Source organism: Chelmon rostratus, chromosome 12 (genome assembly GCF_017976325.1).
Source record: "Chelmon rostratus isolate fCheRos1 chromosome 12, fCheRos1.pri, whole genome shotgun sequence".
NCBI classification, from domain to species: domain Eukaryota; kingdom Metazoa; phylum Chordata; class Actinopteri; order Chaetodontiformes; family Chaetodontidae; genus Chelmon; species Chelmon rostratus.
In genome coordinates this window covers 10121384-10143251 of record NC_055669.1, presented here as the reverse complement: position 1 = coordinate 10143251, position 21868 = coordinate 10121384, and the positions used below count along the sequence as shown (strand labels likewise).

Below are 21868 nucleotides of genomic sequence, written 5' to 3'. Positions count from 1 at the left end.
ATTTCCTCACAGCCACCGTTTAGGTGTTAAAAAGGTCGACACAATCCACCATCTGGTGCCACTAACATGTTCTAACATATTTATCACACTGGGTGAGACCATCACCTCAGTGCCTAAATATGCCTTGAACTGAAATACTACTATAATAGCAATAAAAAATAAAAATAACAACAATAATAAAAACAAATACAACAACAATAATAATAACAACTATGTTCTGCTAAGGTGTGTGAGGTCATGGATTATCTAAAAGAGACGCGCACAAACTGGTGCTTTAGTAAAGTGAAATTTGCGGTTATTCCGCAGTCCAGATGTGCGGGGCGCCTCCGCTACACCCCCGCGCAGCGACGTGAGCACGCAAAGACTTGCTGAGGCAGCTGCGTCAAGTCCGCCGTAGACGACCGTGTACATACCGGAAACCAGGCGATTTTTGCTTCAAAATTAAAGCATGCCTTAGCGCAAAAAAAAAAAAAAAAGAAAAGCTAATTGCAGCTTTAGTCTATCACAAAAACTGTCATTAGCTATAGGTATCAAAATAATTACACAGTCAACAGACAAGTGATCAATTGCAGTGTCAGTAGGCCTATAGTATTTAAACATTTTATTGATACCTCCATTAGACCTGAAGGGTTGCTTTTTCATTTCATTATGAATTCATCACTTTTTATTGTTTAATTAGACAACTGTAAATCTTCAGTTTGTTGTGGACGCTGACAAGTTGCAATGGGCATGTGTTATGGTTCCTGACACTAAAGTATTGATCGATTGAGAAAAAAAAAGGCTGAATCATAATGAAATTTACAAATCTGCAGCACTAATTACTAACACTGATTAATGATAGCTGCATCCCATTAAGAGCTCTGCTGTTGCATAGGCCTCCTGAGTAGGTTGGCTGACTGGGACATATAATAGAGGGGAGCCACTATTATATGTGTCGTTAGCTGCACCAGTGTTTTCTTAGCTCGACAGGATAGTGACAAAGGTTTAATAATTTGGTTGTCCAGTCTCACTTCTCTCAAAATCACCTGAATAAAACTATATTGAGTCATTTAACGAGTTCAGGTAAATTCAGTGTAGATAGCCTAGCTGCTCAGCAGCTAATGAGTGGCTGCTAAAGGAAATTACACAACGAGCAAGCTAATGTCACTGACAATATCAAGAGTTGGGGAAGACCAAAACAGGGCTAAACTGTGGTCATAAACACAGCTCCACTGGGATGGGTATCTGTTGTCTGAAAGTAGCAGCAGGTAAATGTTTGCTAACATGTTAGCCATAGCAACCTAATTATCTGTTGGTGCATCTGTGATCCTGCACAACTTTAAACTGCTCTTACTCTGTGGTGTTTTACTTGTGTCCACGTCTCTAACCGGAAGTCGCGCGTCCTCACTCCGTGTCTCTTGACACTGGCCACCGGAGGAAAACGGAGCAGAAGAGCGAAACATGGCGACTTCGAACAATCCACGGAAATTCAGCGAGAAAATCGCTTTACATAACCAGAAGCAGGCGGAGGAGACGGCGGCGTTTGAAGAAGTGATGAAGGACCTCAGCATTACCCGGGCGGCGAGGGTAACGACACCGCTTCTTGTTTTTTCCCCACCACCTCCACCACCACCACCACCTCTCCTCCGTTTGTTTTCAGCGAGCTGTCAAATATGCACGCAGCCAGGGCAGAATAGGTAAACAATAACAAACGACGCTTCCTGCCAACTGCAGCCGTTTCCCGTCGCGAACGACAACGAGCAGGGCTGGCAGGGGGTACCTGCCCTGTATGTAAATCTGGGGGACAGGGACCCTCGTCCGAAAAAAGTTATTACAATTTTTGTCCCACGCAAGTGGAAAGCGGAGGGGCGTGCATGCGTATCTGACCGCGCGCGTCCAACTGCAGCGACCATGTCCTCCTCGTCTCGTGCTCTCACAGGAGAAGCGATCAGACGAAACGACGTTAGCAACAACCAAAGAAACGCGCAAACATTTTCTAATATAACGCGAAATAATTCGTGACGCGCGAAGTGGCCCGCGCCAATAATGTATGCTGAGGTGTGTTCGCGCGGTGGCTTTGTAAACTTGTCTGACAGGTCTCCGGCCTGTATGCCGTGCAGCAGGAATGACATCTACACCAAAGATGAATGCAAGCAGATTATGTGGACTTTAAGCCACATTCAATACAGGCCTCCAAAATAAATCCTATGGAGGCAGGGCTTCCGTAGTGACTGCTGCTGAGTGGAAGCAGGATGGGCAGACAGACAGAGCTACTGCAATGCTTGTTGTAATGCTGTGCTGTCAATGTGCATGTGGAAAAAATAGAGTATGTCCTTGTTGTCATCCTGTGATACTGAGCTGCGGCAGGATTATTTTCATTTCCCCCCGTCTTAAAACTGCAGATTTAGTTTGATAATGGAAAAAAGAAGAAGCCATTCTTAGTATTCTAACTAACACTTTGCTTTTGTCACAGCAGGAAAAGCACAGGTGTAAATGCTAAAATTAACTGTGGCTGAATTCCATTTAGCTGCTTCAGTTTCAAGGTCCTGGTACTGTGCATGCTGGCTCAGTGTCACAATGTCCTGACTTACTGTGAAACTTGAATAGAGCAGATTGTTCATGTTATTAGCAAACACCTGTGCTTTTCCTGCGATGGCAAGTCAAAATGTCTGCTGTGAAAAAGGCCTGTTAACGAAGCTGCAGCACATGTTTGGATTTTCCCTGATAAATGACTAAGAAAATTGCATTTAAAAAAAAAAAAATCTGTTTAATTTTCTCGAAACGGATGCATGAATCAGTTGTTTTCAGAACCAGCATGTTTTTCTGAATGTGTATTTTAGGATACATGTCCAGACAGGTTAGTCAGAGAGCCCATTTGTCATCTTGAATGGAGGCCTGTGGCTTTGTTTTTTCTCGTAGATTTTATTTTCATGAATGCGTAGACAAATGGTAGGAAGCTCTTGTCTGAGCCAAGTGAAACCTGTGGGAAGCAGGCCTCAGGTTTAAAGTTTCATCCTTTTTACCCTGTCTCCCTCTCTCCCCCCTTCTACCTCCCTTTGTTGTTATTTTCTCTCTGTCTGTTCACCTGTCTTGCCGTGGTTGGATAGATTTGGAGTGGCCTCTCTCTGAACCGGATATGTTACAATATGTAATCCTTTGTCAACAGCGTAGGCATGAACGTAGTTAAAGAAATAAACTCTGAGGTTACAGGCTTATCAAAATACACCAGTGATACAGACGTAGTAATTGTTATTATTAGATTTTCTGCTCTGCTAGCAGTGAGCAGCGGCGATGTATGAGAAAATTGAATTGACTGGTTGTGGGCTCTCAGATGGGAAATGGAACTGGAGGTCGTTCTGAAATAAACGCTGTTAGTTCAGCCGATGTTGAATTATCTCTGGATTGTTTACCCTGAAGTTTCTTAACATCTCTCCGCATGTGAACGTTAAATTCACACACATTCACCCTGTTGTGATTGCGCTGCTGTGATGACATGATACATGAAATAAATGGGGTGTCATGCTGTGTTAAAATCAGCAACGGTAGCTCAAACAGGTGGTTCATAAAGAAAACATCAGTGAGCACGGTCATTTCAGTGGTGCTCTGTAGAACACAATCACATGGCTGTAAGTAGGATGGGATTAAGGATGGATTAGTATAAAGGTGTATAATTGTCCCCTTTGTAGTATGTTGCTAATGATAATAATAATAAACTTTATTTGTGTAGCACCTTTCATACAAGAAATGCTGCTCAGAGGGTTTTACAACTGATAAAGTACATGCACCAAGTGCTTCACATAAAAAAGACATAATTAACATAAGAACAGGGATAGAAAATTAATGTGAAATAGGATGTAAATAAAACCCAAGATGATAACAATGGAAAAATTAAGATAAAGATGCATAAAGTGATTTATAGTGATTGGACAAACTTTTAAGGAGTTATGGTCATTTTACTGCTAAGCCTCTTTTCACAGAGATTTGATAAAATGGGCAAGTTAAAAAAAATGAAGTTAAATACAACAGTTTAAAAGAAGTGCAGCAGTGCTGAAGCATGAGGCAAAGCACAAAGGTTTCAGTCCTGTATCAGGAAGTCAGAGCTAGTTAAAGGCTAAAGTGAAGACATTCGTTTTTAGCTTTGTTTTGAAAATAACAAACAAGCTACTTCTCTGATATCTGTCGGCCGTGTGCTGCAGAGCTTTGGGGAGTAATGGACAAAGGCTGCATCCCCGATTTTCTTCAGGGATGCAGCTTCTTCTTTGCTGAAAACTCCGATAAACCAGCAGCAGATGATCGAAGTGTTCTTGAAGGCAAATAATAAACGAGGGAGTTAGCAATGTAGCTTGGTCCTAGTTCATTAAGGGCTTTGCATTGATGGATATTAGCATACAAGGAGGAGGACCTTAAAATCAATTCTGAATGTTGCAGGAAGTCAGTGCAGAGCAGCTGAAACTGTACTAACATGCTCTCTCCCCTTGGTTCTGGTTAATAGCTGAGCTGCAGATTTTTAAATGATCTGAAGTCTCTCAGAGACTTTTTAAACCTTTATGTTGTTCTGATTCCAGTTACAGCTGCAGAAAACTCAGTACTTGCAGCTGGGACCGAACCGCGGGCAGTACTACGGAGGATCTTTGCCGAACGTCAATCAGATTGGAAACGGCACTGTTGATGTGACTTTTCAGGTGAGGGATTATTCATGTTTTCTTCATTGGTTTGCATTTTTTCAGCAACAGTTAAAATACTGTATGGATGAACAGTAATAGATGGAGTGCTGGCGATGCACATTTAATTTGTACTAGGATTTGTTCGTGTAAATAGATGTCCATTGTGCCCATCTCATTTCATTCAACCTGTGGCCCCTTGATAAAAATGTTTATATTGGCTTTTTTAAACACCCTGAGATCCTTGTTTCTTGGGGTAAATACTCTGCTGCACAGGAAGTTAGCAAGTTTGTAAGGTTTAAACAGAGGGCTTCACAGTTAAGAATAAAAATGGCATAATAGTACACAGATACTCATCAATAAAATAAATTATGTAATAATGAATATTATAACCCCAAGTACAAAAAATTGGGACACTGTAAAAACAAGTAAAACACAGTGTGATAATTATCTAATCCTTACTTAACTGAAAACAGCACAAAGACAATATGATTGACCTCATCAAATTCATTGATTTTTGTAAATATCTGCTTATTCTGAATTTGATGCAGCAACATGTTTCAAACAAGTTTAGAAAGTTGTGGAAAGATGCTCCAAAAACACCTGTTTGGAAATGACAATAATAACTTTTTATTGTTCTGTGTTGCCAGCTGTGTGCCAGCATTTTTTCAGCTGTGTTAGTCTGTATGTGTTAGAGAGAAAAGCTGCTCCATTTTTTATTTTTTTTACCCAAAATGTACTGGGAACAACATCTTGCTCTGGGCACCCAAAAGTATTAAAGCTTAACATTGAGAGTGGAACTGTGGAACTTGGCTCCCAGCAGAAATGTTCATCTATCACTGCAGTGCACTATGGTGGAAGCTCTTTGTCCTCTATATCTTCTTGCTCTTGTTGCCGTCCTTAGAAAAACAAATGTACACAGTATAATGTGCTGACTTACATGTGTGTAAAGACAAGCCTATTAAACAAGGTAGCATTTTGTAAACCAGTTCAGTGACATTAGTAGTAAGACCTTTGCTTTATTCATGTAAAAGAAATGATTCTGTGGGGACAGAGATTGAAAGTTAAATCTGACTGAGACACTCCCAAGTAAGACACAAGTACTTACTTGGGTTTTTCTACAGAAAGGGCTTGGTGGGAGTTTGTACTATTGTTTCCCTGTCAAGGCTCAGTTCCCCTATGAATCAGCTGATGAATGCAAATATTACTCAAGAAAATACTTCCAGAAGCTTGTGTGAAAAATGGACATTTTCTAGATCCTCATTTTTAATTTCCCTTGGAACTTGTTCAGTGGTAAGTTTGCCCTGGCCTCCATGAACTTTCATCCCTGCTCTACATGCAGTACATACATCACATGTGATGCAAGAGCTCTGATCACAAGTTTACTGTCTGTGGGCCAAGGACAGTGTAACTACAGGCTACATGAAGGAGTGCATTATATATGTCTCCCCCTTCTGCCAGTGAGAGTGATGATACAAACAGAGCAGATGTGCTTGAGATGCCATAAGCTCCGCTGTACTCCTAGTTGATGTAGCCGACTCAGTCGCTACGGTGGCTCCCCGCTTCAGCTCTGGCAAACCAATCACTGCTGGTTGACATAAAACGCATCACTACAGGTGCACCAGCACAAGAAATGTGCCACAGACTCCAGGGGTGCGGTTTAATCGTGAAACAAATAATGCCCCGTGTCTTTCCCTAAACACCTTTCCCTTTACTTTGATGGAAAATGCCACGAGGAAGAAATCATGTGAAGGAGAATTCAAAAGGACTGTGGAAAAGACTGAGAGAATCCAACTGCACTTACACTGGACTGCGTGATTATGGTGAATGTTACTGATATGGGTCTGATGTGGTCACAAGGAATTATGACACTGTCTTATCTCCTTCAGAAAGGAAGGATCTAAGCTCCTTTTCTGAGCTTTTATAGAGTTGTCTTGTCATCTCTGCCACTTAGACACTTCAGGCTACCTTCACTCAGTGAGGAACCTTCTGCTCATTTTGGGCTTCATCAGAATTATGTGAATTTGTTTGGCAGGACTTGACTGCAACAGACATTAATTTATATGTGAAGGTTCTGCACTGCTGGTTTAAGAAAGGATTTAGTTTTGTTTTTTCTTTAATATTCAGTGCTATCTAATGCCGCAGGCTAATTAAAGAAACCCTCGCAAAAAAAAAGCTCACAGTTTGATCAGCTCATTATATTTTTTCTCACTGCGTTTGTCAGAATTCAGGGCTGGACATGAACAGGTCGACACGACACCACGGGTTGGTGGACAGAGTCTACCGGGACCGGAACCGCATCACGTCACCCCACCGAAAACCCCTCTCTATCGACAAACATGGACGCCAGATATCCTTTTATACCTGTTAGTCTGTTTATTATGCCTGTTAGATCTCTGCTTCGATGGTACTTTCTATGAGAGATCTGAATCTCATAAAAAACCTATGACATGGCTTTGTTGAAGGTTGGTTAAAGGTACAATGTGTAAGATATGGCCGGAATTTTAGTAAAAAAAAATCAACTAACATACCAACAGAAAGCGAAGAAGTTGTGATGTTATGTCAAAGACATCTATGTATTGTGTAGAAGAGATATTTACTGAAGTTAGCATGCTAACAGCTAGCTGTGGCCCAGCCTGTCTTGTAATACCACTTTGTACCTCAAGAGGCACCCCTCGTAGTTTAAAATGGGAGATGCACGGGAGTATGCTATTTAGTCGAATAAATAAAATAAATGTGCAAAATGTCAAAAAAGAAAATATTCTTGCACCTATTTTCCTTATTAAATAGAAAAATACACTTCTGAATTTGTAGTTTCTCTCTTTTAAAGCACTAAGACAAAGTTAATTGCCAAGTTAACTCATCGTAATACTTCATTCAACTCGACAGAAACTAAATAAAACTCAGCAAAACCGTCTTGTCTTTCCAACGCTGCAACTATCACCAACTGGTTGATGACCGACCTTCCTCCCACTGCTCTCCTGCTTCAGGCCTCTCCTGTTCCCACCTGCTGTGTCTTCACCATCCCCAAAGTCAGAGACCTGTTTGGAGCCGCTGTGAATCACCTCAGCACCATGTTCCCTGCCGTCAAACTGGCCTCTGTTGGTTGCTACATTTTCTGAAAGTGCCGCTGTAGTTTTCGGTGCCATAATATCCCCTCCAGAACCACAAAAACGACCTCAAATAAACACCCATTTGACACAGTCTCAACAAAAACTACTAATTCTATGTCTAAAGAAAATCACATTTATTACATGGATAATATATTACATTACAGTTTGATTGGTCTGCTTAATAATGTGATAACTGAGTGTAGTCACATTACAACCACACATTCTCCCAAAGATGGCACACTGTATAAATCAGGAATGAAACTGAATTTTATAATTTGCTAATCCTGTTTGACATACAGTGTGTTCAACTGAAAACGGTACAAAGACAGTATCTTTAATGTTTCACCTTATCAGCGTCATTGATTTTTGTAAATATCTGTTCTGGATTTGATGCAGCAACAGGTTTCAAACACGTTGGTTCAGGAGCAACAAAAGACTGAGAAAGTTGTGGAACGCTCCAGAAACACCTGTTTGGATCATTCCACAGGTAAACAGGTCGATTAGTAACAGGTGATAGTATCATGATTGGGTGTGAAAGGAGCATCCTGGAAAGACTCATTCACAAGCAAGGATGGAGCGAGGTTCACCACTTTGTGAACACATGATTGTTTGAAGGATGTTAATACATGAGCTCAGGAAGACTTCGTTATCCTGGTAAACACAGTTTGTTTGCAAATGATTGCATTCAGTTTTTATGTCTGTTGTACACGAGGTCCCAGCTTAGTTGGATTTGAATCATCCAGTCTTTGGATTAATTTTGTGGCATTTAATCAAGTAAATCAACAGGATTTTGTGCCAAACCAGGTGCTCCGTGTTCCCAATAGGACCACAAGGCTAACTGAGGTCAGAAACGGGTTTTTCTCACTTACTTTATCCAGAGATAACCAACTTTTACAGGCTATATGTTGTTTTACAGGATTTCTTTACTGTGGTTACACATGTGCCTACGTGTGACTCCTGGATGTTAACAGATGTTTCTCTGACTTCAGCCTGTAATTAGCGTCAGTCAAATTATGATTGTGGTAAGAATGTGACAATCACACGCTGGTCTATTTGTGATACCACCAGCGCTGTGCTTTTTATTGTGTCTCCTTGTGTTTAAAGAATGAACAGGAATGAATGCATTGAATCTGCCAAGACTTTCAGTCTCCAGCTGTATTTTCTTAACCTGAAATCTCACATTGACAGCTGTCCATATGGCTCAGTATATCTGTCACCACCACCTGATACCAGCTGGAGGAGGTAAGACAGTCTGCAAGGATGAAATGCTGTCTGTGCATGACTGTATATCTCAGTGTTTACTCTTTTTATATGATCATAATAAAGCCTTCACACAGTCTTCTGTAATAGGCATCATGGTCAAAATGCTGCATTTTGCCATTATAAGCCATTATAAAAATAAAGGACCACATTCAGATTATTCTACATTCTTGTATTAACAATAAAAACATACGCTGCACATTGCAGACTACATGCTGTGTCAAATGTGCGAGTGAGATTCCCTGTTCTAATTTAGCTTAAGAAACTGTTTACATGACTAAATTGTGTTGATAATTGTGGTTTATGCCTGTTTGAAAGCTTGAATTTGCATAACATATAGTTGTTTTTATTTGTGGTACAACATTGTGGTTGAGTGATGAGTATTTTGTGTGCTTTCCAACAGACAACATTTGTTTCTTAGATTTTTCTGTACAATGCACTGATGCATGCCGTGTGATTTTTTTTTTTTTTAATTGTTCTGCTGCAGGACAAATTCTGACTCAGCACTGCACCAGAGCACATTAACTCCTGCCCAGCAGGCCTCTTTCACTGGAGGGTCACAGGAGCTGCAGCCAAAACGAGGTACACTTTGTCTCAAGAAGTTTTCTGCGTAAAGTTATTGATTAAAACTTTATTTTCTTTAAGTCAGGACACAGTAACACCATACTCATTATTTATTGACCAGTAGTTTGAGCTGTAAGTAAAGGTCTAAGGCTGTGTTACAGTAAACTCATATAGTGTCCATTTAATACACATTGTTTAAGCTGTTCAGGTGTTTTTCTTGTATTATGTGCGGTAGGTGGTGGTGGATGGGCTATTTTTGTTTTTTCAAAATCACTTTTTTCTCTTTCTCTTTTCACTCTTGCCTTTCAACACAAGTGACGAAGACGTGAAAGGAAAAGAGAACAATAATAACAATTAAATAGAAAAATATAATATACACAGGATGAGAATCTGCTATCACTCATGCACCAGCAGAACTGTACACATGATGAGTACAATTATCACTCCTATATCCAAATGATAGTAACAACCAGGCAAGTATGACTGAACATACAGGGGCTATTCACAAATCCAGGAGTATGACGTATAGGTCAAACATCACATCACATTGCTGCCATTTACATCTAAATAAGTATGACCCTTCCCCACATATGCTGATAACACCTTCATCATCACAGAGCCATGGTTTAAATGTCATAATGTACCTGTACCTGTCACATCTCTATCACTCACATACAGAAGCAACGTCTGTCCCACCTCCCAGCACCGTCACAACATCCTGTGAGACTCGTCATAATGATAATAACACGGCATCCAGCGCCGGCCATCTCCCTCTTTTCTGTTTTGAGCCGGCTTATTTTTGGTGGTGTCTCGCTGCTTTCTCTTGGCGCTTCAGTCGAGTGCCCTCCAGTGTGTGATGAAAGGCTTTTGAATGTGGCTTTGAAGGCAGAGGAGGAAAATGACTGCTGAGAAGACGGGGTGCATCCAAGTGTCCGATGAATTTCACTGCTAATGGCCGTGCGAGGCGGATTATTCTAATTTCAGCAGCACTTTGATTTGAATTTGTGTAAATCTCCTCTGAGACATTTTTCAGTTGTGCCCGTCACTGTCATTCAATATTTTTAAGTGTTTTATCATTTTACTTTCTAAATGTTAAGCTTCTTGTCTCCTTCCTGTTTTTCTTTTATCTTCCTTCCATTCTTTTTTTGTGTTTAAATATCACTCGATCGTATAAAACGAGGACATGTGGGCTGTGATTATTATAAGCTCAAACAGGCTGGACATCTGTAAACCCAAGAGACTGAAAAGCTTGTTGTTTGTTTTTTTTTTGCCATTTCTCCATCTCTCCAGTTCTGCTGCTCACTGTACCAGGGGCTGAAGCGATTAAACAAGAGGCTGATGAAGATGGACAAAAACAGAACTGGGAGTGCAAAAAGGTGGAACTTCTACACTCACATAAATGTTTTTCTATCAGTTTTCTGTTCTTCTCAATACTTTAGCTGTCAATCATCTTTTCCCCCTTCAGAACTTTTCAAGGTCCAAGCCCTGCAAAGTTCCAGGGATCCAGTGAGTACTTTAAAGGTTTTCCTGTGTAGAACCGGACTGAGGAAATGTTTTCTTTGAGTCTGAAAATTAAAATAAGTCTTTTAGCCATGGCTGCAGTGCTACAGTGGATGGTGGAGTGAAACTGGTATTTAAGGCTGGCAGCTTCAGTGCATATGTACACACATCAGATGAATGAATATAAAGTATGAAGTATGAATTCAACATAGCTTTAAATTGAAGCCATCTGACTGTAATTAAACTTAATTTGCATTAACTTCTCGACCGGCAAAGTCATAAACAGTGTGGAGCCAAAGCGAAAGTACCAGTGGCCAAAAGCACCCAGTCCAAATATTTCTGGAGGTGTCTGTATTGGAAAACATTTTCAAGTGTTGCTCAGTGATTCGCACAAGATATCCAGTGTTGCTGTCCCTGTTTCCTTCATTTTGTCTTGGACGCCAGCCAGCTGATCTAATTTTTCAGTGTTTTAAGCTTGTTATTCACTGCACAGGTCTGTTTTCTGCAGCATATTCCCGTCTCCAGACCAGCAGTTGACCACTTCACTAAAACCAGCAGCCCACAACACTGGCGGTTCTCTTCCTGACCTGACCAACATCCAGTTTCCTCCTCCGCTGCCCACCCCGCTCGACTCAGATGATGCAGCAGCCGCCTCCAACAGCACACAGACCCTGGCCAACACGCAAGGTAACACTGCTGACAGCGGTCTGCTCACGTTTGACATAGAACATTTTCTCATTGTTATGTGCAGGATATTAATCACTTTTCATTTCAGCATTTAGCACTCTCTGGTGCCAGCTTCTCTCTGTCTCCATGTGTGCTTTAAAAAAAACTCTTTCCTTATTCTGTCTTTGTGTGCTGGGTAGGAGTGAACACATCTCAGCCCACAGTAACCATGGAAATGCAGCCTGGGCAGGACAACGTGGTTCCTCTCATCCTGAATGCAGGAGACTCCCACCAGCACCAGAACCTGCAGCTCTCCCCAACATCTCCACCTCTCACTCTCTCTCAGGTACAGCCCCGCTCTCTGCCCTGATCTGGTTTCTGACAATTCCCAGTGGTTCAGATTGAGCTTTTGCGTGTTTTATTTTGTTATGAGGTTGTGCTTGTGGTATAAAGAATACCCAGGATGAGCAATTAGGTCTATACAAATTGATTTAAAAGATTGTTTAATAGGTTGTAAAGGGGGAATTACATTAACACACACATTTTGGGACTTTATCTCTGCACATTGCACATATTCTTCATAGTTAATACTGTGAACATTTGCACATTCCTTGGTGAGTATTTTGCACATTTCATCCTCTTTGTTTCAAACACTGTACAAAAAAAACATATATTAAACCAATGTTTTGTTATTTGTATGCTTTATGATTCTTCACTTTTTGCAGTTCTTGTTTTTTTTCTTTTTCCTTCCCTTGCTATGTTTATTGTTATGCACCAAAATACCAAAGGAAATTCCTTGTATGTAAAAACCTACTTAGCAATAAAACTGACTGTCATTCTGAAATCAGTCAACTGAACAGGCAGCAAATGTTGGGAGAAAAAATGCATTTTGTATAAAACATCAGAGCCCCATGTCCTGTCTGTTGCTGTGCTCTCCCCAGGCGGCCATCAACGCCATGAACCTTGAGCAGCAGCTGTCCCAGTATGCCTTCTTCAACCAGCAGCCATCGTCCCAGAACCACCAGAGCCAGCAAGTGAGTTTCACCTCCAGCACCACCACAAAAGCTGACTGTTATACAAGAGCCACAACAGCTGCTTTGCACTCACATATTTTTCATTATGTTGATTGATTTTAGCTCAGTGAGACGAGAACAAAATGAAATCTGCAGTATGTAATTAGGAATCTGAAGCACAGGTTGGGGTTAATAGATTAAAACACATCACACTGCACTCAAAGTATGAACAGAATGGGTTTCCTCTGTGAATGAAGGTGGTTTTTGCTGCAGGAGTTCAAGGTTTGTTTGCCAGCTGCTTACCCATATATCAGTCGACCATTACCTTTATTCCTGAATTTTCAATTTTGACCAATCATGTGACTGTTAAATGATAAATATCATTGTCAACAACAACAACAGTAAGAACAAATATAAGATAAAAGCAAAGTTTGAAATTTAAACCACTGGAAATTAAATCACATACATACATGCATTAAGAAACACTTCAATTCAAATGCAGCCTGATGCTTGTCTATATTAATGAGTCCACTCTTTATTCTCCAGCAGACAGGTCTGGTCCAGCTGTCGTCCTCCGTGAACTCCTGCCCCACGACAGACAACCAGACGTCCTCACAAACCAACATGACCATAGACATGAACACGGTGAGCAGCGGGCACATCTGTCTGCATCACTTCAGTGAATCGCAGCATCGCTTTGTGACTGCAGCACAGCGATGACCGGCTCTTCCCGGCTGCTGCTCAGTTCTTTCCTAATTATGTATTTTCAGATGTGTCGGTCTGGGTGATACATGCTGCCTCGTTAACGTATTCAGATTCCTTGACGTGACGATGTGAAGTGCGTTTATTGTGGAAAGTCTCAGCTGTATTGTATGGAAGCTGAGAACAGCTGTGCTTGCAGTTCTTTTGTTTAATGCTATTATCTCGGGTTAATTATTTCATTATCTTGAGATAAAAAGCTTTTTTTTGTGATAACGGCTTCATCTTTCTCATAATCTCTAGACTAACAAAAGGCCGACTTCTCAAGATCACGGGATAATTTATCATGAATATCAGCAGCATCACTGAAGTCCACTCGGCTGTGAGGCTGCAGCCGGGCTACACTTCTCCTAAATGAGGGGGACTGAATAACTAACAGAGAGACGCCATTTCTGCCTGTCTTACACTTTGATCTACGTACAGTCTGATGCCTTGATCAGTAATGGATACTCCTCGATCTGACTTTCTCAGCTCAGATCAGTTGCTTCAAAGACGCCATCCTCGCATGCTGGTATGGCACCCTTGAGCTCTGATAAACATGTTAAGAAATAAGAGGAATCGACTTCTGTTTTCCGGTGATGGCGGGTTGATTATCTCCAGATAGCGTCATTAAGAAATATTTGCAAGCACAGACGTTTTTGGCTTCGGTAGCGTCGTGATTGCATGGAAAAAGATAACAAATTTGTGCTTTGTCTAATCTAGTGTATATAACTATTCTCTTTCATTTAACATTTATACTTGAACACAAATCTTCACGTTCGTATAGTTGAGTTCCCAAATTAATGCATGAAATGGCTCTCGCTTGGCTGTTGCTGCTCTACTTCTGTTGCAGTGGGAATGTGTTTGGATGGCTGCAGAAATGAAGTGGCCTACATTCACTTGGTCTCAGTTATAGACTTTGCAGTGTGAGGTCAAGTGACATATTGTGAGGAAACACAGCTTAGATGTAGCTTTCTGTTAATTTAGCCACAAATACGGAACTCATCCACAGTTCTGCAGCCAGTGTCATGCACTACTTTGTTTACATCCATGTCTAAGATGTAGATTTGACCCCCCTTCAGTTTTGTGAGAGTTCAAACAGGTCTGCTCTAGAAATAGTCATTGCACTAGTTTATATCTGTATCCAGAGACCTTGAACTGCGTTATCACCTCTCTGTCTCATGCTACCAATATTGTGATAGCTTATCTATCAACAGATTAGGAATGTGGAGGATTGAACTCCTGTTTGATTGAGTGATAAGAGATTATTGTTTGATCCAACTCTAAATCTGAATTCCTTGATAGTTTGTTGTTTACTGTGATGTCATATTGGTGGTGTATTGCTTAAGCGAAGCTGATTTTGTGATCAAAATAGACCCCTTTGTCGTCGTGCAAATGATTGATTTTGTTGCGTAAGTAGACAGAAAAGAGCAGATACGACAGAAGAGAACAAAAGAGAGCGGAGTCGATCCTCGTTAATTTTCCAGTTTCGCAGCATTCACTCGCTTAGCTTGGATTCCTGGCAACATTTTTCCTCTCCTAATTAATCCCCTGTAGTTTTCTCTGTTTCTCCCAGATCTTGATCAGTGTTATTAATGCATTGATGTTACACGTAGCACATGCTGTTCACTACTGCAGCTCTTTCAATTGTATTTCAGCATGAGATGCTCGTATTTTGGGTTATAATAATTAAAAATAGCGAATCAATCTGTAAGTGATTCCTTCTGAGTTGAAAATGTAAACAGGATAACCTACAGAGAGACGAGCACCAGAGATACATACAACAAAGCTCCAGATCCAGTATATACACACAAAGCATCCTCCACTGTGAATAACTCAAACGTATCCTCTTGTATCAGGCCTCCTCCCTCCAACAGTACCGCAGTAGGGTTGGATCCTCTGCCAATCAGTCTCCAACCTCCCCCGTCTCCAATCAAGGCTTCTCACCTGGAGGCTCGCCTCAAGTAAGGGCGTGTGAACCAGCGAGCTGCTGGCTCGCTCTGCATAAACGTCACCGTCCCCCGCATCGTAGTTCTGTGGTTATCGTTGCCAAGTAGGACTCTGTGGCTGCACCCTCCCACCCACCCCCCCACAGCTGCTTCTATTGTGTTGACGTTAGCAGATCTGGGCAAAAAAAAAAAAAAAAAAAGAAAAAGATGTCAGTTTATTTCAAGCGTGTCATAGCAGGAATTTCACTAGTATTTTTCTTTCAGTGGGAGTTTCCCAACATGCTCAGCACCAGTGTTAATGTCACTAATTACACCTGCGGTTTTCATGCTATGACATGATAACAGGACGTCAGAATAAACGTCGTCAAGAAACATTCTATCAGTCGCACAGGAAAATATATGTATATCACAATTTAAGGTTTTAAAAACCACGTCATAGCATGATTACATCAGGTACTGATAGCTTGTGTAGCCTGTGTCGTCTCTGTTTTGCCCAGATCTGACCACCAGTCTCTTGTTGTTATGTAGTCGTGTCCCTGACCTTCCTTCTCTGCTGCTTTTGTGGTATTTGCGTTGCATCTCCACTGTTTCCTCCCCAGTCTTGCTATGTAAGACTCTATACTGGAGTTGTTGTTTCTTTATGTGCATCAGATCTTTGTGTTTATTGTGGTTTTGCACCGGCATGGAGATTTCAGGTGGATTGGAAGGGGAGATGCTAATCTCCCTCATTTACTTATTTATTTCGCTTGAGGAGAAACTGCTAATCATTCCCATGGCTGAATCTCAAGTAACTGAAACTTGCTTGCAGGGTGGCGCTTTAATATAAACTAAACACACCTAAAGTAAACATGGCTCAGGGTTGTTATTCTGTGAGAGACTCAGTCTAAGCATTTGAAACCCTGGTGAAGGAGTGGGACTGTGAATCATTTACTGCTTTAACTGAAACACCTAAGTGTTTTTGGAAATCATTCCCTGAATAAAACCATGAATTACATGGTTAAATATATATTGTGTATTAGATTCAGTGCTGAAAATGAATAAAGCCTTTACTCAACCAAAGAACTAGGTAGCATTTAAAAATGAAGAAGAGTGACTTTGTGTGTTTGCAGGAAAAGAGAAACGTGGCAAGTGACAGCGGTGATGTACGTTGTGTGTCTGCATTTCTACATGTTTGTCCTGCTTATCCAACCCACTTCTCTCCCGAGCTGAAGTGGCTCACGAGTAGTCCTGAGGTTATCCACGGGCTAAACCACAACCGACAAGCTGTGTGCTCTATTATCCTGCTCTGCCCTGTGGGGACATCTGCAGCACACACAGATAATTTGGTTTTGAACTAGGAGGAGCACGGGCTGAGAATATGATCCAATTACTTATACATTAAGAGGCCACGATGAAATAGGAGAACTTCTGTTGCTGGTTCAGCGAGGACATTCAAATGAGAGACTTCAAGAGAATTAGCTTGCACTGGATGAGCCAGTGGAGGGAGAATAAAGTCACAAAGGGGATTATGGTTTCAATGATTCCCTTTATTTCATGTGAATTTCATTCCATTTGGTTGGTGTTAATTAAAACACCAAGGCCAGAAGGCAGCAGGGGAGGCTCATGTGGAAGGAAAGTAAGGCGTCCCCGTCCTTCTCTTTAGCAGACTGATTTTTGACATCAGTTTCCATCTTTCATTTGACCTTTGGGATGGTGGATCCCGTTGTTATTCATGCAATTAATAACATCCCTTATTTATTTATTTGTTCGCTCATTCATTAATTTAGTACTGTGTATTTAGTTTTCTTTATTCCGCTCTTAAAATTATGTATATATTTGCAGTTTTCAGTAATTTCTCTGGAGAAATGAAAATGCTGCTAAAGTGGGTGAAAATATTTAAACAGCTGTCTTTGTGAAATGTTCATGCATAATTTAGTGGATGTACGTTATGCCTGCTACATCTGTAAATCACAGTAAACACTTTGAATAATGCAAGATTTAGCAAATATTGCAGAGTTTCTTTCCCAGGCTACAAATTCCTCGTTGCACTCCTGCGTTCGGTGTCTGTGTCTTGCTTTAAACATCTGTTAGGGATGAAGGCGTCGCTCCTGAATTATTTGTTTGTTACACGATTGTTTGCTTCTTCTTCTGTGTGTGCCATCCCTTATAGTGTCATTGCACATTTAAGACATGTTGATGTTTGAGATGAAAAACGATTAATTAGCGCACAGCAGTTTCTTTCTTCCCTGCAGTATGTACACAAATATTGTATCATAGACATGCAGGACACTGGAGGCACTAGTGAACGTGAACTGGCTGTGGATTAGCAAACTCAACTCAAAAGACTTCCAGATGTTGCGAGATAATATTATGCACTTTGTTGTTCTGGTCCTGTTGCTGCTTTGACTGTGTCCTCTTCATACTCCACACTTTATGTTAAATGTGTAACTCCTGCAGCCTGCTTGAAGAACATTCACAGTTGATGGCGCGCACTAGGAGTTTTTGCCAGAGTCTGAATTAACAGATTTGGCCTGTTTGTTGTTGCAGCATAACTCCATACTGGGCAGCGTGTTCGCAGACTTCTACGACCAGCAGCTCCCGTCCATTCAGGCCAGCGCTCTCTCACAACAGGTCAGACAAAAGCCGGCACGTCCACAATGAGTTCTGCTATGCACCTGCTCTAGCTTTAGACTGAATGTACGCTTGGCACAGCAGCAACATGTGTGATGTTTCTTTCTGTCGTGCCAGTTGGAGCAGTTCAACATGATTGAAACCCCCATCAGCTCCGACAGCCTGTATAACCAGACCTCCACCCTCAACTACTCCCAGGCACTCATGATGGGTTTGACCGGTGGCCATTGCAGCCTGCAGGACTCGCAGCAGCTGGGCTACAGTAGCCATGGCAACATCCCCAACATCATTCTCACAGGTGCTGCTTGGACATATCATGTGGTTCGCTTAAGCCTTGTAGAGGACTGTGGTTTTTTCGTAAAGACTCCCAAAACCCCGAACCAGAAAAGCTTGTGCTTCTTATTTGCTAGTGTGTCTCTGTGTAGTGACTCTTTCTCTGACACTGTGTCAACTAAAGGCAAACATTATAAGCCTCACTAAGATATATGATTCATTGCTGGGCTGTTATAATGCGTCAGGTTGTATGCACAGTTGACTGGCTTTAAATGACTTAGCACTGCTGTTAATCTGCCACTCAAGTGAAGGTGAATACCAGCCTGTATTTGAGGGCAATCTCTAAATGAGTGATGGCGTGAGCTGTGAATTACTGCAAAGTGCTGACATATCCCACACTTGACAGTTGGCCGCAACAACAGTGCTGCATTCACAAGCTTTCTTCCAAGTAGGAAAGTTATTTTCCAAATCTTTTGGACTGCATATGCACCACCCTGACAGAGCTTTCCATCAGTCCACACTGTCAAACAACTTCCAGACAAGTATAGAAATCACTTTGGTGGCAGAACATCTATATGAGTGGGACTCAAATGTATCATGTGTGGCAGTTACATCATCAAAAGATGCTGCTCAAATTCCTAACTTAAACTCTTGAATGCCCAGAGATAAACCGATTAAAATTGTATTTAGCCCCACTGAGTTTTCCCTTCAGTTGTGTCTGAAAATCAACAGCATCTGTGTTAACTGTCTCTTTACTGAAATGTGTAATTAAGATGTCAAGATGTCGAGCTTCTTACAGCAAGTTATTGTCCAATCATAACCTAGATTTGTCAACATTCTGTCTCTTTTTGCTGCCCACGAATTCATCTAAATTTAGCCATCTTCCCTCTCCCCCCACCACTAATCTTTGTTTAACTTGCTGTCTTGCTCAGTGAGTGGAGAGTCTCCCCCCAGCCTGCCCAAGGACCTGACTGGCTCGCTGTCCACAGATGTCAGCTTTGATATCGACTCCCAGTTCCCGCTGGACGATCTGAAAATTGACCCACTGACGCTTGATGGCCTGCACATGCTCAATGATCCGGACATGGTCCTTGCTGACCCCGCCACAGAGGACGCGTTTCGCCTCGACCGGCTCTAACCACCGCTCGTGCACTGGTGTGTGGATATTGCTGCTGCTCCGAGGCCGGTGGGGGTAGGGGGCAGGGTTTTGCGTCTGAGAAGATAAAAACCAAGAGGAGAGGATTTGTGAAGCGCGCTGGTCGAGACCTCGTCAGGGCAGAGCATCGATTCCACAACAACCAACTCCAATCAAACCCCACAGGAGAGCTTTTAAACAAAACAATCGTTGTAGAAAAATGGATTGAAATGTTTTTGAAGACTGCCGCCGGCCTTCCTTCTCTTCAGAAGCGGAAAGTTGGTTTACGACTGATGACACTCAAGTTATGGTATGATTGATGTTCATGGCTCTGTCACTACTTCCTGCAAATGGCCATCCAATTTTGTTTTAGGTTAGATGCCTAGTTCATTTGAGGCAGCTTGATCACAGGGGCAGAGGGTGTTTTATTTTCCATCAATGAGTGACTAAACCATGCAGAGCAAACCCTGAACAATCTACAGTATACTTCTCACTCACCTGTTAACATAGAGTAGCTTAATCAAGTTCCACCTCCCTCTGCGCCAGGCTGCTTGTTCTCAGTAGTACATTCAGTCTGGATATCCATTTAGTGCTAATCCCTGTGTGATTTGTCATAGGAGCCAAAGTCAGGCCTGGTTTGATTTTTCCCAAATTTCCTCTGAAGTCTTGAGTGACGATGAGTCATTATTTTGCCACCCAAGTTCTTCTTAGGAAATGCTGAATTCTGATTTCACCATAGTAAATAGCAGTCATCAGTTATGCATGAAATCACAAATCACTGTGCATACTTGTTTTGCCTTAATAGCTTGACATTTTGGTTTTGATGCAAAGATGACAATTATGTAAATGAGGAAAAAACATTTGATTTGTCAAGTAATTTGTACTGTTCTCCACGTGGTTTGGCCTACATCATTCACGGTTGCATTACTGTAGTATTGTAGTATTTTTGAGGTGTGCTAATCTTTATCCATCACTGCATCCACTGTCACCACCATGTCGTTTTTCACAGTCATTTAGCAGACAGATCTGAAACGGATAAATGAGTTCTTTGTTATGATGTTTACAGGCTTGTTTTGTTTTATATTTTACATGTACAGAATGTGATTAGATTTTGCGTAATGGTATCTATGCAAAACTACAGCGATGGATTTAGGACTGTAAAAAGAGACAGATAAAAGTGAACCCTTTTCAAAGGAGGCCAACGTGCAAGATTCTTATAGAATGCACAGCAATGGTGCCATGTTCTATTCCTTTCGATATTCTTGACACGACGTTTTCTTTCAGACTAGTATGGTGTCGAGAGAAAAGAGGCTCAGTGAGTGTGGCACACAGTACAAACTCTCCTGGATTACTCCCAAAGATGTGACCTCAGTGTAGTTGAAATATATATATTTTTCCAGACAATTGAACTGCCTCTATACTAGAACAGCATTGTTGATGCAATGAGAATGTATTTAGGTCACATCTGTACAGTTGTGTTGTTGCCATGTTGTCATCCTCATTGCCTCTCATATCTAGCCTTTATGTACTGTAGGACCAAATATATTTCACCTGTTATTTTTTCTGCAAAGGAGATGCGCCGTACTGTTTTAAGTTTTAGGACTTTTTTGTTTCCTTGGCACTACAGTGGTACTGAATATCCATTTCCTCGTCACGCTCATGTCGTCTCTGCCCTTTATCGAGCTGTTCCCTGTCTCTGTGGTCTTTTGTATGGCTTCATGCGTTTTGTTCTTTAAGTCCTCTGTGAAGTCGGTGAGTTTCTGAGTGAGTGGATACATTGGATTCATTCATAACCGTGTCCCATATCTCATATTGCACTTTATGCATTTATTTAAAACACTGATTTATGAGAGTTTATATACCAAACCCCCCAACCCACCCTCCCACCCCTGTGACTGTTATGTGCACTGGACCTGTTTGCCCTGTCTTTGATTAAACTTGCCTTCTTGTTAAAAAAAAAAAAAGAAATATGAAAAAAAGCTAAATTATAGTTATTTTTGAAAAGTCATATACAGATAGTCTATTTAAAAGAGCTGTTTTTACTTAATCAATGAGTATTTTGTTAGCTGTCTACTGTTTCACAGTTTTTCCTAAATTTGGGAAAGCATTTGTATTTTGGGACGGTGGTGGTCAGAGGTGTGTCGGTCATGTTCCTGTGCTGCAGCTCTTAACTAGAAACGTGCTAATTCTAATCACTCGTTAGCAAATTAAAAGTTTATTAATCAAACAGTCAAAGATACAGGGATGGTATAGTGTGATTTCTCAGATGAGTACATTTGAAATTTGCAGGGCGTTTTATCACGATACTGTGCCAGATGGGATCAACCAATCCCTGAAAAGTATTATAGTTTATAGTAGTAGTTTATATTGTAATTCAGTCCAGGTGTAATTATTATCTCAATGCCCA

General features: G+C 41.2%; 1 protein-coding gene across 4 annotated transcripts; it reads left to right on the top strand.

Annotated features, from left to right (window-relative positions):
- The first annotated feature begins 1421 nt into the window (after positions 1–1421).
- Positions 1422–21493, top strand: crtc1a (CREB regulated transcription coactivator 1a). Of its 4 annotated transcripts, none has more exons than XM_041948796.1 (15): positions 1422–1566; positions 4545–4661; positions 6865–6990; positions 8934–8995; positions 9501–9595; positions 10868–10953; positions 11043–11083; positions 11586–11764; positions 11944–12089; positions 12685–12777; positions 13306–13401; positions 15354–15458; positions 17970–18053; positions 18171–18351; positions 19259–21493. In XM_041948796.1, exons 1-15 carry the CDS (start codon positions 1441–1443, stop codon positions 19462–19464), a joined length of 1743 nt encoding a protein of 580 aa, XP_041804730.1. In that variant the 5' UTR covers positions 1422–1440; the 3' UTR covers positions 19465–21493. The 4 variants fall into 4 exon arrangements, with proteins under 4 accessions (XP_041804730.1, XP_041804729.1, XP_041804733.1 ...); XM_041948795.1 differs by having other exon boundaries at positions 13303–13401; XM_041948799.1 differs by lacking the exon at positions 15354–15458.
- The last annotated feature ends 375 nt before the right edge of the window (positions 21494–21868 follow it).